The following is a 16,250-nucleotide window of genomic DNA, read 5'->3' as shown; positions in this document are numbered from 1 at the left end:
AAACAACCTACTATAATGCCTTAGATTGAAATAGCAGTTTACAGTCCACAAAGCACTTTCTCATTTTACCATCTCATATGAAGTTGCATTCCAGTCAAGGGACCAATTCTATCACCAGGCTGGAAAGCCAAAGGCAACTATCTCAACCATACAAATATTCATTGTACCTATTACAGTCTATTTTAGAAGTATAAACACTCCTTAAGTTGTGGTATTCGTCCAGTTGCACACTTTATGCCAATCCCATTCCAGCCCCACATCTGGACAATCACTGAGCTGTCCGGAACCATCTGACCGGTCACGTATATACCACACTATCCCTTCTTCCCCTCTGGTTCTCCTGCTCTGAATTCCTCCATTAGCTCTACCTCAGGCAATCACCTCTGAATACACAGGAATGCTCTTTTTCCTCCCTTGTCTTTGAACTCTTGCCCCAACTGCCTCAGAAGAATCCTTCTCTCTCTCTGAGTTTCAGTTGCAAGGCAAATAATAAGCTCAGCCTTGAGTGCTGAGTGTTAGCAATACTCCCTCTGAACCAAGAGAAAAAAAAACCTTAGGTGGTGAAGTGAAATAAGAAAAGGACCACCAGTGCCATCAATCTTGGAAAGCCTTAAAAACACTCAAAGTAATCCATAATCCATGCATTCATCTTTTCAAGCATCATCACTGAGCAATGACCAGATGATGGAAATACAAAGATGAAAACATCACAGTCCCTGCTGTCAAGCTCTTCTAAGTATACTATAGAAATAACCCCTTCCAAAAGTCTCCACCAAGGTCTTGTCGTAATTAATAAATTTGGCTACTTTCCCATCAAAATACATTTTTAAATGTGTTCACTTGTATTGCTTCTTTGAATAGTACATCCAGTATTATAACAGTACTCACTTTGCTTTGAAAAGTTTTTATTCCACATGTACAAAGAGAGAATCAGCTATATAACTATTTAAACAGGATATAAACAGACTTTTGTGGACAAGCCCGGGAAGCATACCAACCAATGATAAAGTAGGCAGCACAGAACCTGGCTCATGTAAGAACTCAATAAAAGTTAATTCCTCATCCCTTCCTAGTTCTAATCAACACGTTTACATTCAATCTTATTTTTAAGATACGGCTTCTACCACGCACAGCCTTTGCTCATATGGAGCAAAATATACCTGGTAGCATTTGTGAACAAGGCAGTATATTAGAGGATGTTAATTGTTCAGCACAGAAAACAAGTGCAGAAACTGGGAGGAAAATAACTGACATGAGATTATATGTCCAAATAGTAATTGATAAGAATAATGCAACTTCAATTTTACAGGCACCTGCCTCTCCAAATGAATGAATAAACAAACCAGTGGATGAATGAATTAACTAATGACTGAACACAGTTCAGAGTCAGTGAAACGGGCTAGAACAACCAGGTATACAATATATAGCTGCTAATAGTATTTACTAGCTATGCTCAGGGCTCAATGCTAAAAGCTACCTCACTTAGAGTTCAAAATAAAACTAGGAAATAGAGATTACTGTCCTCATCTTATAAATGAGGAAAGAGTCTTTTACAAAGTAATTTGCCCAAAGTTTACAGTCTACAAAGTACTTTCTTTGTAGTACATAGTACTTTATGGAGAAAAAATATGCCAGAAAAATTGGCGATAAAGCAAATTTCTATAATGCTAAAACTATTTTCATCCTGGCTTCTCATACAAACTTAGAAATGGTTTCTACAGTTAGTGGGAGGAATATGTAAATACACGAACTTAAAATTGTGCTTAATTATTTCTAATCAATTCAAATTATGCTTCTGTGTGTTAGGTTTCATAATGCCTGACAATATTGTTCTGAAAAATTTCTCAACCAAATCTTCCTTCTATTACCCTATGCTTCCCTACATACAAGAACTTTTTCCATGTCGTAAAATCCTAAGCCCCATCCTCACAGGTAATATGAGACCCTAAACTCCACAAATCCCTATGTTTGAAGTTCCAGTTTATGTTACACAAACTGGCTCCTAATGCTATCAAGTTTTGACTCTTAACATTCTTTATAATAAATTTACTTTACAATATGGACCAGAAGGATAGCCTTCCTTAAATTCTACCCCTAAAAAATGGATCAAAGCATACTAATATTTTGGAACATCAGTAGACATTTCAGGGTAATCTTTATACATTACAGTCGGTAAACACAACTCTTCAATCTCTTAGAAACAACTACGTGATAGATTCCAAAATCATTTCCTAAAGGACAGTATTACTGGTGAGTCACCACAACCAATTGACATAGTTTCTCATTCATTTAACAAATACATACTGAGCACACGTTAGGCCCAAACACTCACTGCTCAAGATCCTGGGGATACACATGTGGAAATCAATAAACAGAAACCTCATTAAAATAGAGTGGGGGGCTGGCCCTGTGGTCAAGTGGTTAATTTCACACACTCTGCTTCAGCGGCCCAGGGTTTCCCTGGTTTGGATCCTGGGCACAGACCTGGCACTGCGCATCAGGTCAAGCTGAGGTGGCGTCCCACATAGCACAACCGGAAAGGCCTACAACCAGAATATATAACTATGTATTGAGGGGCTTTGGGGAGAAGAAAAAGAAGAAAAAAATAAAGATTGGCATCTGAGCTAATATCTCTTGCCAATCTTCATTTCTTTTTCTTCTTCTTCTCCCCAAAGCCCCCCAGTACATAGTTGTATATTCTAGTTCTAGGTCCTTCTGGTTGTGCTATATGGGATGCCACCTCAGCATGGCCTGATGTGCGGAGCCAGGTCCATGCCCCGGATCCGAACCAGCAATAACCTGGGCCGCAGAAGCAGAGCACACAAACTTAACAACTTGGCCACAGGCCAGCCCCACAATCTTTAAAAAAAAAAAAATGGAGTCAGGAGGCCAAAAAGGGGGAATTCTCATGCCCTATGTCCATGGCAGAGCCCAACAGAAAGAAGACTTTTTCTTTTTGACCTGCAAAGAAGCTCAGCGAAGGAGAGACTATCACAACTCACCCAACGAAAAGCCACCACACCTCGAAATCCCAGTCTCCTTCAAGGGACTCTTGGTTTACAATAGCCCTCCCAACTTCCTCTTCCCCTCTATACAAGTTTCTCCTCCCCTTGCTGCTCCAGGGCTGGTACATGGCTTGCCACGGTTGCAGGACCCGAAATGTAATTCTTTGCTGATGCCGAATAAACCCATTTTTGCTGGAGAAATAACTGGCTGTCTATTTGTTCAAGGTCAACATTTTGATGGTCCTTACAGAGATCCAGAAAAGACTCTTGATGATTCCAAGGCTGGTGAGCACACAAGTGAGTTACTGACAACTGAGCCCACTGAGCTCACTGCTTCTCTTGCCCACCCTGGAGTTCGAGGGTTAAGTCTTTTTACTGGATCCGAACTTCTGCCTTCTTTGTGTTTGAGGCTCTCCAAGGCTTTATTCCAGATCTAGTTCAAGGCCTCGTCCTTTTCTGGTTAAAGCCTTGTTTGTCTGCAAGAACTCACGTGGCACTTTGGCCTGACTCTTTGGTCCAGGCTATTCCTTGGAACCGCGCTGGCCTTTGGTCCAATTCCTTTTGAAAATGGACTGTATCTACTGAAACTGTGCTAGCCTTCAGTCTGACTTTCAGACTGTTTCACTGGAACTGTGCCGGTCCAGCCTTTGGCCTGACTCTCTTGGGGACAGACTGTTCTTTTGGAACGGGGTAGATCAACCTTCAGTCCACCTTAATGAACAGGACTGTTCCCTTAGAACTGGTTGGTAGTAAGCCTGCAGGCTGTCTGAGCTGTTCAAGCTGTTTGAATTGCAAGCTGTTAAAGCTGTTTGAGCTGGTTAGGCTGTTTGAGAATTATTCCTGTGCTCTAGAGAAAAACCTCTAAGAAGGGATCCCAGTTACCTAAATATTTTGAAGGCACGCCCCCCTACAGGGATTCTGGCCAATTTTATGTTTAAAAACTGGTCATTCCTCATGTGCGTTTCTAACTAAATGGACCAATCCAACCAAAAGTAATTTAGAACACCAATGGCCATTGTGGGGACCTTTTGAACTCCTCAAACTTACTTTTCTTAAAACTGAATTTGATAACCATAGCTCTATAATTTCCACAATTGATTGGAACATCTATTTTGATTGCTATCTTGAGGCTTACAAATGTTATCAGGAGTTTAAAATTGCCTCTCTGCAAAATAAAATGTTAAGATTAATTGAAGTGAAACAATTAAAAAAAGATAAAGTGGCTCCTGAGGCCTCACGTTCCCCTTCCCGGCTTCTTTGTCTCAGTCTCCGCTTCCAGTACCCTCCACCTCCTTCCTGTCTGTACCGGGTCTACACCTCCTCCATACCCTCAGTTCCCCCATACCAACTCTCGCGCCAAACTGCCCCTTTTCCCTGAACTTCTCCCCACTCTCTCTTCCTCTTAACCTATCAGAACTTGTCCTTTTAAAATTAAGCCTTCTGAGGATCCAAATGCTAAACCCTTAATTTCTTACACTCCCTGGACTAAAGCTAAAGTGAGAGCCATAGCGAAAGATTTTCTTAAAGAAACAGAAGATCCTCACAGATTTGCTGAGGAATTTGATATAGTCATTCGAACTTATCATCCTGGTTTCTCTGACTCATATCAGTTAGTTCATATGCTTGTCAGTAAAGGCCAGGCCCAGGGTTGAATGTAAACCACTAACTGAGAAAATCCTGAAAGGTCTCTAGAACTACAACCAAGAGACCAGCTGCTGACCTGTTGTATGATGTGTCCATCACTAAACGACTTCATCAGGCAATTCCTAGGGCTTTCCCAAAGCCCAGTGACTGGAACAAAATTCAGGCTTATGCACAAAAACCTGATGAATCTGTTTGTGACTATTATAATCAACTTTCAGACTGCTTTTAAAGAAAATTCTTGTCTTCCTTCAGATGTAGATTCCACCCGGGTAGCTTTTAACTCTATGTTTATTAAAGGGCTGAACGGGGACCTTCCCTTCTAGTAAAGAGGACCAGGATGGAAAGGGAAACTATGTCCTCTCGAGATTTAGTTAATCTGGCAAACAGCTCTCTCATACCTAAAAGAAAGACTGCTAAAATTCTTAATCTTCAACTCCAGCAAATGAAGGCCCCTAAACAAAACCAAAAACCTAGTTTCTGCTCTTATTGCAAAGAGCCAGGACATCGGAAAAGAGATTGTTACAAATTTTGGTGCTTCTAGAAGGGCCTTCAGCCCTCTAACCAGCCTTTCCAACATCCTCCAAATTCTCAGTGACAGGGCTCGGAGGAACTACGAGGGCTCTTCTCAATCTTCCCTCTTGACTGGCTTGGAGAAACATTTCTCTAGATTGGAGACATGTCTCTTTCTGTCCTGACACCTCAGCCACAGTGTCAGCGCTCAACCCCACTACTATAAAGCAGCCCCTGCCTTGGAGTACTAAAGCAGTTCAAAGAGCAGGATTCCTAATAAACATCAAAACGCTCTTGTCTCTGAAGCTAGTCCCTTCTGTTTAGGCCCTTTGAGAGACACACCCTTTTCTCCGTAGTTCCTCCACCCCATTCATTTATTAGGCTGATACTTCTTGGAAAACTATCATGCTGGATTTCTTTCTCTCAAAAGGGGGAAATAATTCTAGAATTTGACAGTAGCCATCAAAACAGTCAACCAGGTGAATTAAAGGACCCTTTTGACATCTTTTATTTCCTCCATTTCTGATGATACTAGAGCTGATTCTGGAAACTCCGATCATTTGTCCCTATTAAATCAGCTACCACCCTCCTTATGGGCAAAATCTTCAGCTGATAGTGGTAAAATTCACAGTATACTTCCCATCAAGATTCAAAGAGATCCCTCAAAACCTCTCCCTAAAATTAATCAATACCTATAAACGAAGAAGCTCTTCAAGGTATAAAGCCCATAACAGAGGATTACAAGGCTCAAGGCCTCTTTATCCCTTGTACTAGTCCCTGTAATACTCCTATTTTATTTGTGAGAAAACCCACTGGCCAAGGGTGGAAGATTGTTCACGACCTCCAAGCAATAAACCATACTGTTATCCCTCAAGACCCTGTTGTTCCTAACCCTCACACACCACTAACATCCATTTCCACTGGAAGCAAATTCTTTACGGCAATTGATTTATGCAGTGCATTCTTTAGTATTCCAGTTGATGAAGCCGGCCAATATCTTTTTGCCTTCACTTGGGAAGAAAAACAATTCACCTAGACAGTAACGCATCAGGGTTTTACTGAGAGCCCTTTTTATTTCTCATGAATCCTGATGGCTGATCTGGATGAGAGGAAGTGCCCTAGGTTCTACTTTGTTGCAATATATGGACAATTTGCTTCTTTGCTCTCCCTCCCAAATTTCCTCACAGGAAGACAGCATCCGCTTGCTAAAGCTTTTAGCCTTAAAGGGACACAAGGTGGCCAAAGAGACATTGCAGTTGGCCCAAACCTAGGTTCAATATTTAGGGCATCTTATATCAGAACAAGGGCTACATCCTGATCCAGATAGGCTTCACGGTGTCCTAAGTTTCCCGAAACTAAGCATCAACTGTGAGATCTCCTCAGGCTAACTGGTTATTGCTGAAATTGGATTCCAAATTTCTCTTATGGTCAAACCTCTGTATGTTTTACTAACAACCACCCCAACCCAATTTTATGGGAAGAACAGGACAACACAGCCTTCAAAGCCTTTTTAAAGGAGAGTTTGACGAACCCACCTGCCTTTGGACATTCCAATTATCAGATTCCCTTTTTCCTTTTTGTATATGAAAAGGAAGGGAATGCCCTTGAGGTACTCACTCCAAAACACGGGCCCACCATCAACCCACAGGGGTCAGCCACTGGACCCTGTGGCAGACATACCCCCCCTTGCCTTAGAGCCATGACTGCCACTGCCCTTTTGGTTAAGGCCACCAAGGAAAAAGATGTGGGATCCCCTTTAACCATTTTTGTATCTCATGCTATGGAAGCCCTCCTGAATTCTCATCACACTCAACATACTTCAGTCAGCCACCTCACCTCCTACAAAATCCTTTTGTTAACTGCTCCTCACATAACTCTTTTACACTATTATAACTTTAACATGCTACTCTTCTCCCCTCCATTACTGATGAAGTCCCTCATGACTGCTTAATGCTAACGGATCACCTCCTGACTCCTCGTGCTGATCTGTAGGAAACTCCTTTGGGTAATGCCAACTTCTCATGGTTTACTGAGGATTCTTATTTAGAGGTGACAATGGCAAATATTGTACTGCATATGCTATTGAAACTCCTTTTGATATTGTTAAGGCAGCACCTTCACCTATGGCTACTTCGGCCCAATAGGCTGAATTATATGTACTTAGACAGGCTTGTACGTTAGCCAAGGGCAAATCTGCCAATGTTCATACTAACAGTAGATATGCTTTCAATGTAGCTCATCATTTCAGAATGCTGTGGAAGCAACGTGGCTTCCTTACTGCCAGCAAAAATAAAATTTAAAATGGGCCCTATGTTCAGGAATTATTGGATGCTATAGTTTTACCAGCCACTTGAGCTATTATTAAGATCCCAGGGCATTCTAAACTTGATTCTCTGGAAGCTAAAGGAAATCACTTTGCTGATATTTCCACAAGGAATGCCACCCTTAAAGGAACCAACAGCAGCCAAGCCTCTGTCAGTGTCCAAAGGGATATTCCCCAAATGATAACTTAGAAAAGCTGACTAGAGAGGCCCAACAACTGGCCTCAGAAAAGGAAAAACAAGATTGAAGGTTCATCAACTGTTGGTTTGATAAAAAGATAAAGCTCTGGTTTGGACCAAATTACAATCCAGTCCTATCAGAGACTCTAAAATTCCCACTCCTCACCACTGTACATGCATCAAACCATTGGTCTACTGACAAAATGACACCATTCATAAATCAATATTGGTGGGGAAATATTAAAAAGGCTGCAAAAAGTGCTTATCCTACTTGTCCCATTTGTCCAAAATACAACCCAGGGAAGCCAGTTTGTACTGCTCCCAGACATTTAAACTGCCTAATGGACCATTTGAGGTTTGGCAAATGGATTTCACACAACTTCTCCCATCTCATGGATATAAACACATTTTAGTCATGGTTTGTAAGTTTTCTCACTGGACTAAAGCCTTCCATTGCAGACAGGCTACTGCCTTTTCTGTGGCTAAAGTCATTTTGGAAAAGATTATCCCTACCTGGGGAACTCCTCTCAAACTTCATAGGGACCGAGGAACCCATTTTACTGGTCAAGTACTTCCACAAGCCTGTGCTGTTTGGCCAGTTTTACAACACTTTCACTACGCTTACCACCCTCAATCCTATGGTTTAGTCAATGCCTTACAGCGTTACTAAGACTGAATTGGCAAAATCTGTAGAGAACCTCCAAATACCTTGGCCAAAATTACTGCTGTTGGTGCTTCTCAATCTCAGATCCACCCCCTCTGGAACTCATAAACTCTCACCCTTGGAGACAGTCACAGGACGCCCAATGCAGTTGGCTCCTGCCTCTTTTGACCCATACCCGATAAAAGGAGATATACTCCAAAATGCAAAGACCTAATTGCTTCTAATGAAAATGACCGTTTTCTGGTAGAGCTGTCTTTTCATAGAGCACTCCAGGGAGAGAGAGACCTTAAGCATCACGCCTTGCAAACTGGAGATTTTCTCTATTGGAAAAAACACCTCCAGAAGGACTCTCTTCAACCTCACTGGAAAGGCCCCTACCAGGTACTGTTATCTAACTCTTGTGCCGCAAAACTCCAGGGAATAGACTCTTGGATTCACATGACACACCTGAAGAAAGCACCAAACCCTGACTAGACATGCACATCATCCGGTGACTTAAAAGTAAAGATTTCTCAGAATTGAAGCAGACACCATCCAGTGAGACAGCTTTCTCGAATGTCTGGACCAGGCCCGTTGGAATTTTGTCTGTCAAACCTTTGATGATGACATAACACTTCAGATGATTTCCAATGCCCACGACTTGATAACATGGACTTTAGAGTACCTGAGCGTTCTTTTTACTTCTCCTTGTCACTCAAATGTGGCCACAAGAGGTTTCTAATCTGTGCACCTTCCCTCTGACATGGGACATGACACCCAGGAAAGGTCCTTCCTGGCACCAAGAGACAAAAGACTGCTGAAACCAGAATAACCTGACTCTTGATCAGTGATTCTTTCAGAGAAATATCTTGATCAAAAAGGAAAAATGTGGAAATTGATAAACGGAAACTTCATTAGAATGGAGTCAGGAGGCCAAAAGGGGGAGTTCTCATATCCTATGTCCATAGCAGAGGCCAAGAGGAAGAAGAAAGACTTCCTCTTGTTGACCTGCAAGAAGCTCAGCCTATAAGAGACTACCACAACTCAACCAATGAAAAGCCACTACACTTCGAACTCCCAGTCTCCTCCAATGAACTCTTGGTTTACAATAGCCCTCTCCACTTCCTCTTCCCCTCCATAAAGGAGTTTCTCCTTCCCTTGCTGCTCAGGACTGGTACATGGCCTGCCATGGTTGCAGATCCCAAACTGCAATTCTTTGCTAATCCCAAATAAATCCACTTTTGCTAGAGAAATAATTGGCTGTCTGTTTGTTTAAAGGAAAAACACAATGAGACAAAACAAGACAAACAAGGTCCCTACTGTCGTGGAGTTTACAGTCACATGGGGGACAACTACGAAAATGCAATAAATAAATAAACAAGAACTGTATCAAACAGTGCTGAGTGCTATGCAGATAATTTAAATCTGGTGATATTACAGTAACTAGATGGTCATTTTAGACTGGGTCATCACTCAAAGCCTCTCAGAAGAAGTGAATTTAAGCACAGATGTGAACAGTAAGAAGAATATTGTGCAAAAATCAAGTAGGAAAGCATTCCGAGTGGAGGGCACAGCTAGCGCAAAAGCTATGAGGGCAGGAACAAACAAGGTATGTTTAAGAATGAGAAAGAATCACATGTCTGGAGGGTAATGACCTCGAGAAAGAGTGGTGTAAATTCAGATACAAGGGGTAGGAAGGGGTCAGATCATCAGACTGTGTGACCCAGGGTAATATATTTGGATATTACTTTCAGTGAGATGGAAAGCCACTGAAGGAAGCCACATAAAATCTGGAGTTGTAGTCACTAAGAATTAGAGTCCAAACTGGAAAAAACATATACATCCATTGAGTCCATGTATTTGCTTGGTTCTACCCTCTGCATTCAGTGAAATTTATCCCAAGGCACTGAAACGGAATCCTAGAGCTAGAAAGAATTTTAAGGAATATAAAGCTATCATTGTACATGTATGGAAACTGAGGGCCTGAGGAAAAAAGCATCATTCAGATTGCTTCATTAATGGCTGAGAGAAATGTCTCCAAAAATAAGTAAGGGCAACTAAGATGTCTGGAATATATCCTAAACTCAAAGCTGACGTTAATCAGAAAATTGTCCTTTTCATGTGTTCGTAAACTAGACCACCATGAATGAGATGCATACGACCCATCATAGAATTTACGTTTTTGTGACAGCTTCTGACCTCGATCTAAAGCTGAAAAGTTAAATGAAGCACATACCTAGTAATGTCTTTAACCAATTCCATTGTTCCAAATCCCAACTGACAGTACACTACAACTTGGAGATTCATTCATCCAGTGAATGGTAAGGAACTAATATGAGCAAGGAATTATACTGGAAAATGAAGAACTCAGAGCCTAGGAGAAGCTATAAAACATGTATACAGCAAGACACACACACACACCTATAACTCATGCAAGGTAAAAACTGTCTACATGCTTCTCAGATAATGTACTGTGAAAGTTGGAGGAAATATCACCTTCAGTTGAAAGCATCAGAAGGCAGCATGCAAGTTAATCCCTGAAGGATGGGTGGGATTCACAAATGGGGAGAACATTTTAAACAGGCAGAGCAGGGGCAAAAGACCTAAGTAAACTGGAACCAGGCACTTGAGACGAGAAATCCAGAGTATTAACTAAATTTAGAGCAACTATTTACAATACTAAAATACTCAAAATTGAGCTGACCTAAAGTTATGTATCATTTCAGTTCAGTGATGTAAGATCTGTATTTATCATCTTAACACAAAATAAGTTTTATAATAGAAACAACCTTAAGCCTAGGTCAGACTATTGCATTTGCTTTCCAGATGGAATGAAACATGATTTCAAAGGTCTTTGAAAACTTGCTTTTCAGGAAACAGAAAAAGAATCGGAAAATCATTTAAGTTGCTTGGTGCAAAAATGGCAAAGGTGCACATTCTAAGAAAAGGTGTTATCATGCAGTGAGTTTTTTTTGTTTTTTTTGTGTGTGTGTGCCAGGAAGATGGGCCCTAAGCTAACATCTGCTGCCAATCTTCCTCTTTTTGCTTGAGGAAAATGGTCCCTGAGCTAACATCTGTGCCAATGTTCCTCTATTTTGTATATGGGATGCTGCCACAGTGTGGCTTAATGAGCGTTGCATAGTTCCACACCCAGGATCCCAACTCATGAATCCTGGGCCACCAGAGTGGAGCACGTGACCTCAACCACTATGCCACAGGGCCACCCCAATCATGCAGTGTTTTAAATTCAGCATCTAAAACCTCAGAACAGAGGGTAGATGAGAAAGTGCTATCAACACCACAGTATAAAGTGTTTTTTTTTTTTTTAAAGATTGGCACCTGAGCTAACAACTGTTGCCAATCTTCTTTTTTTTTCTGCTTTTTCTCCCCAAATCCCCCCAGTACATAGTTGTATATTCTTTTTCAGTTGTGGCACGTGAGATGCCGCCTCAGCATGGCCTGAGAGTGGTGCCATGTCCACGCCCAGGATCCAAACCAGCGAAACCCAGGGCTGCTGAGGCGGAGCGCGTGAACTTAGCCACTCGGCCACAGGGCCGGCCCCAGTAAGTGTATTTTTTAAAGACTAATCTATTCTATTGTTTTTCTTGAATAATATCCTGCATGACTGCTCCTATCTACAATTAATATTCTGCCCTTCTGGAAAAGCATTGTTTTAGGATATTAATTCACTTGAAAACTGACAAGTAGTAATATAATTCAGGGTTTTTTTAAATCTTGTTAAAGTTCATTCTATTTTCAGTAAATCATGGAATTATTTTAACACTCTTATCAACTCAAGGGCAGAACGTCAAAAATCAATTTTCAAAGCTAACCAGTGGGTTCTATTCTTAATATGTTTGTTTTCTCCCTTGTCCTTCTTAAAATTCATTTTTCATTGTAAGATTTGGTTACCTACATGAAGTTTTCTCTGTGTGGCCTAAGAGAATACTGTGGAATTCTTTTAACTTTATCCCTAAATGGCACAAGCTCAATGCACTGAAGGTCAAGCAAACCCAGATGCTGAGAGTAGGGAAGTAGCACAATGAAACTAAGGCACACCATGAAAAGAACCTTAGAAGTATTTTTACTTGGAAAATTATACATACTACATATGTATGTAAATTATACATACTAGCGTTGTTCAATTAAAGTCCTTTTCTTATATTGTTTTAAATTCCACATGATTCACAGTTGTCTGAATCTGACCTGCACTTCCACATCCTCGTGCATTTGTTTGGGAGGCCCACCCTCTGTGTCCCCAAGTCAGAACCACGGACTTCTCATCCTCAAGGCTCAGTTGAAGAGAAGCCTCGCCCTGCTCCACTTCGCATTATAGGAAGTTGCACCCATGTTGTAAACCCCTTATTTAGCCTGAGTTTTGCAAACTTGTGTATCTTTCCCATCACAGCACCTGTCACAGTGCCCTATGCATAGGAGGCATTCAAGAAATTTTAAAAAACAAATTGGGTTAAGCACATTTACCACAAAATATGATCACATGAGATTAGATATATCAAAGTTGTCACAGGTAATCAAGCTATTGAGAACACGCCAAGTAGATATTCAAAACAACTCTGGAACATTTTTTACCAAATTCCACAATCTTACAAGTGCAGAGCTGGGCCTGTGTCATGGAAGCCCTGACTCCTCCTGCTGTCTCACCCGTCTGCCTCACTGTGATAGCGTCCTCAGCTTCCCTGAGGAAGGAGGCCCGCGCCACCCGCAGCTCCCTAAAAGCAGCTCTAGACTCGGCTGCCTCTCCAGGGACACCTTCACCGTCACAGGAAGAGCAAGCACCATAGGTTTAGGAACTGCAAAATGAGTCCCATGAGAACCCACTTGGATTTCCCTGCAAGGGGAAGTTCCACCATGGGAAGGCCCAGTGACCCCACTCCTCCTACCTTCTCACAGAAATAGCAGAGAGGTGGCTGCTCTCGGTGTGCTTCTCCTTTTACCTTCCTTTATGACTAAAATGTGCATAAAACCACACTGAAAACAGAAGTCCAAGAGTCACTAGGGAAAACAGCCTCAGGCTCCCTCTATCACGTGTCTGGTGAGGTTCAGCCCAGATGGCACGCTCATCTTTATATTTTCTCTATCTTTTATAAGCTCAGTGAGAAACGGCCCTATACAAATCAACAAAGGTGTCTGTGAGACATGCTGGATTTAAAGCTGCTGGGAGATCTAAGTATTTTCTTCCTTGAAAACTACACATTTTCCCAGTAGGTATTTTGCTTCTTGCCAGTTCTGCATAAAGCATTGGTATGTGGCACTTAAGGGCACATGCACACATATACACACACCAGGGATTATTCAACCTACTTTAAGAAAGTGGTAAACAAAATGCGTGTTCCAAAATAAAAATTTTTAATGTGTATTAAATGACATGCATTTTTTAAAACCCTACAATGAATTTTTTGGAAGAAAAAATCAAACTCATTTATCAATAAATATAGGATTACCTTACCACATATATTCAAACAACTTCTTAAAGTTAGAGGACTTCGGGATTAGAGGGTATCTTGGAGGTATATTTGCCTAACGCAAGGAAGACAGTATTGTGACAAGCAGCCACTCTAAGAGATGAACAGCCAGAAAGCCACGGTCTCTGAGATAACTGAATCCAAGGGCTGAGCAGCACCTATTAAAGTAGTAAGATGACTCTAAGGTGCAAAATCCTATCTGCCTCCAAGGGATACTATGAAATAAATGTAAATAGAACATGAGTTTAAGTTAAAGTAATCAAGATGTCTGAGGCATAGTGTTTAAAAGCAAAATTGTCTAATAAAATCAGTATATTATCTCAAGTGTTCTAAAAATTGTTTTAGTGCAGTTTAAACAACACACAGGAAAACGCATTTCCAGACGTGGACTCCCAGAGAACGTAAATCACACACTAGGGAGAACATACATATATATACACACACGTATTACCTATACATACACATATATATTCAGGACTGTAAGGACTTCCCAAAGCACTGTGAAATTTTTTTTTTAAAACCCATCTAACTTGAGTCCAACATCTATTTCTAGACTTCAAGGACTGCAACCCCTCCCGCAAAATATACTTCGTGCTTCTGAATTGTCTCTGGCGTGTTACACGTGGTGTGGGTTTTCCCTGTGGTTGCTTTTCCAGGATTCAGTTGGCCGCTCGCAGGTTTGTTAACATCCTGTTCCAATTACCCTCTGCAGTTCCGACCGCGGACCCGAGCCTCGGGGGCTCCCGCGGATGTGGAGCTTTCTCTAGGCTTCTGGACGGGACGAGCGAGCAGAGCCTCATGTCGGGGGAGAACGGGGACAGAGCCCTGAAAAGCCCCATACATTCCCGACTCCCCTCTCTCCTTTTGTCCCGTTGACACTCGGTTTGCTAACCTGACACGTCATCCACACCCCTGATGGCACCTTCGGGAATCCCTCTCCCAGTCTAATCAGCGCAACGCGGCCCTCCCCGCCAACCCGAGGGCTCAAGCCGGGGCCGCCGGGGGGCGCCTCCAGGCAGTCCCGGGGCCCGGCCGGGGTCGGCTCCTTTTGGGGGCCTCCCCGCAGGCAGCGTCCCCGGGGCGCCCGCGGCCGGCCGGGTCCCACGGCACTTCGGACGTTGGCCACGCCAGCCGAGGGCGGTGGGGAAGGCCACGGGCCGCCTCCAGGGAGCCCTCGGCGGTCGCGCGCACACCCTGAGGGGCGGCCGCGGGGACTCCCTCCCTGCCGACATGCGTCCGCCCCCGTCGCCGCCGCCGAGCCCGGGAGGGCGGCCGGCCCGAGCCGAGACGCTGTCGCCGCCTGCTGGGCCCGCCTCGCGGCGTGTGCGCGGCGCGGCTCCTCGTCCGAGGGGCCGCGGGGCCGGGCAGGCCGCCGGCCGCCTCCGCACGCCCCGGCGCCCCCGCCGCCCGGCCTCGCCACCCGGCCCCGCCACCTGAGGCACCGCGTCCCCGGCGGGCGGCCACGGGCAGCCGGTGCGCGGGCCCTGGCGCGGCCCCGAGCGCGCGCCCGGCCGCCCGCCCCCGCCGGCCGCGGCCCCGCGCGAGTTGCACTAACTTTCCGGGGCGGGGGAGGGGCGGGCGCCGCGGGCCGGCTGCCGGCCTTACCTGTGCTCAAGTTGTCGTTGATTTTCAAGGGCACCCGCAGGATGTAGACAAGGAAGAGCACGATGAAGAACCACACGGTCCAGAGATAAGTCCACGACCAGACGATGCAGGACTTGAGCTGCTCCAGAAAGCCCGTGCCCGCTTCAGCCATTTTTCGGCGCTGCTCTCTGCTGCCGCGGCTCTCGGTGTCTGCCGGGATGATTCACCGGCCCGGAGGCGCCGCTCGCGCCGCCGCCGCCGCCGCCGCCGCTGCACGGGCGCCCCCGGAGCCCGCCCGCCGCCCGGCTCTCGGGCGCGGCGGGAAATCGCGCGCCGACCGCGGGCGCGCTCGCCTTCGCTTCCCTAGCCTTCCTGCTGAGTCTGTGAAGGCCCCCCAAGTGGCCTTCGTGAAGGGATCACGTGGCCCCTGCCCCCTCGCATTCCGATGCCATTTATATTGATCATGGTAATATTTAGAAAGACAGGCGAAGTGGCGCGCTGAGGGACACGGGACATACTAATGATAACTCACGTATCTTGAGGGTTTCCTGTGTGCCGGGCGCTGTTCCAAAATCTGTATAATCTCTTTTAATCCCTTCAGCAATCCCCGATATATAGATAGGGAAACCGAGGCACAGAGCGATTGGGTAGTTTACCTTAATCTCGAGCCACAATTCGGTTGCAGTATGATGGATGCCGGGGTCCAAGGTCTTGAACCTAACACTCTACTCTTTTTCTGTCAGAATTCAGGCTCAGAGGGATGAATAAACCCGGGCAACTAGAAAAATAGAGATGTGCTCCTGTCACAGGTTAATAGGCCTGAAGATAAATCACTCTATTAAGCAAGATTTGGATTTGCACACTCTATTTAGCTTTGTTT

General features: G+C 44.1%; 1 protein-coding gene across 9 annotated transcripts in view; it reads right to left on the bottom strand.

The window, feature by feature from the left end:
* Window positions 1–15,779, bottom strand: part of ST7 (suppression of tumorigenicity 7) — a 257,760-nt gene extending 241,981 nt beyond the window's left edge. For 2 of the 9 annotated variants that reach the window (XM_070616384.1, XM_070616382.1), the window contains exon 1: window positions 15,392–15,779. Coding sequence is in view for 4 of the 9 variants with exons in the window: in XM_070616361.1 (XP_070472462.1) it covers window positions 15,392–15,542 (151 nt within the window). In the remaining 5 variants the exon portion in view is untranslated. Of the gene's footprint in view, window positions 1–13,204; window positions 13,328–15,391 lie in introns of those variants that run through there. The other 7 variants (XM_070616361.1, XM_070616363.1, XM_070616364.1 and 4 more) reach the window with 7 other exon arrangements.
* Window positions 15,780–16,250: the final 471 nt, after the last annotated feature.

Source organism: Equus przewalskii, chromosome 4 (genome assembly GCF_037783145.1).
Source record: "Equus przewalskii isolate Varuska chromosome 4, EquPr2, whole genome shotgun sequence".
Lineage (NCBI taxonomy): Eukaryota > Metazoa > Chordata > Mammalia > Perissodactyla > Equidae > Equus > Equus przewalskii.
The sequence above is the reverse complement of the archived record's forward strand: the minus strand, read 5'-3'. Positions and strand labels throughout refer to the sequence as shown.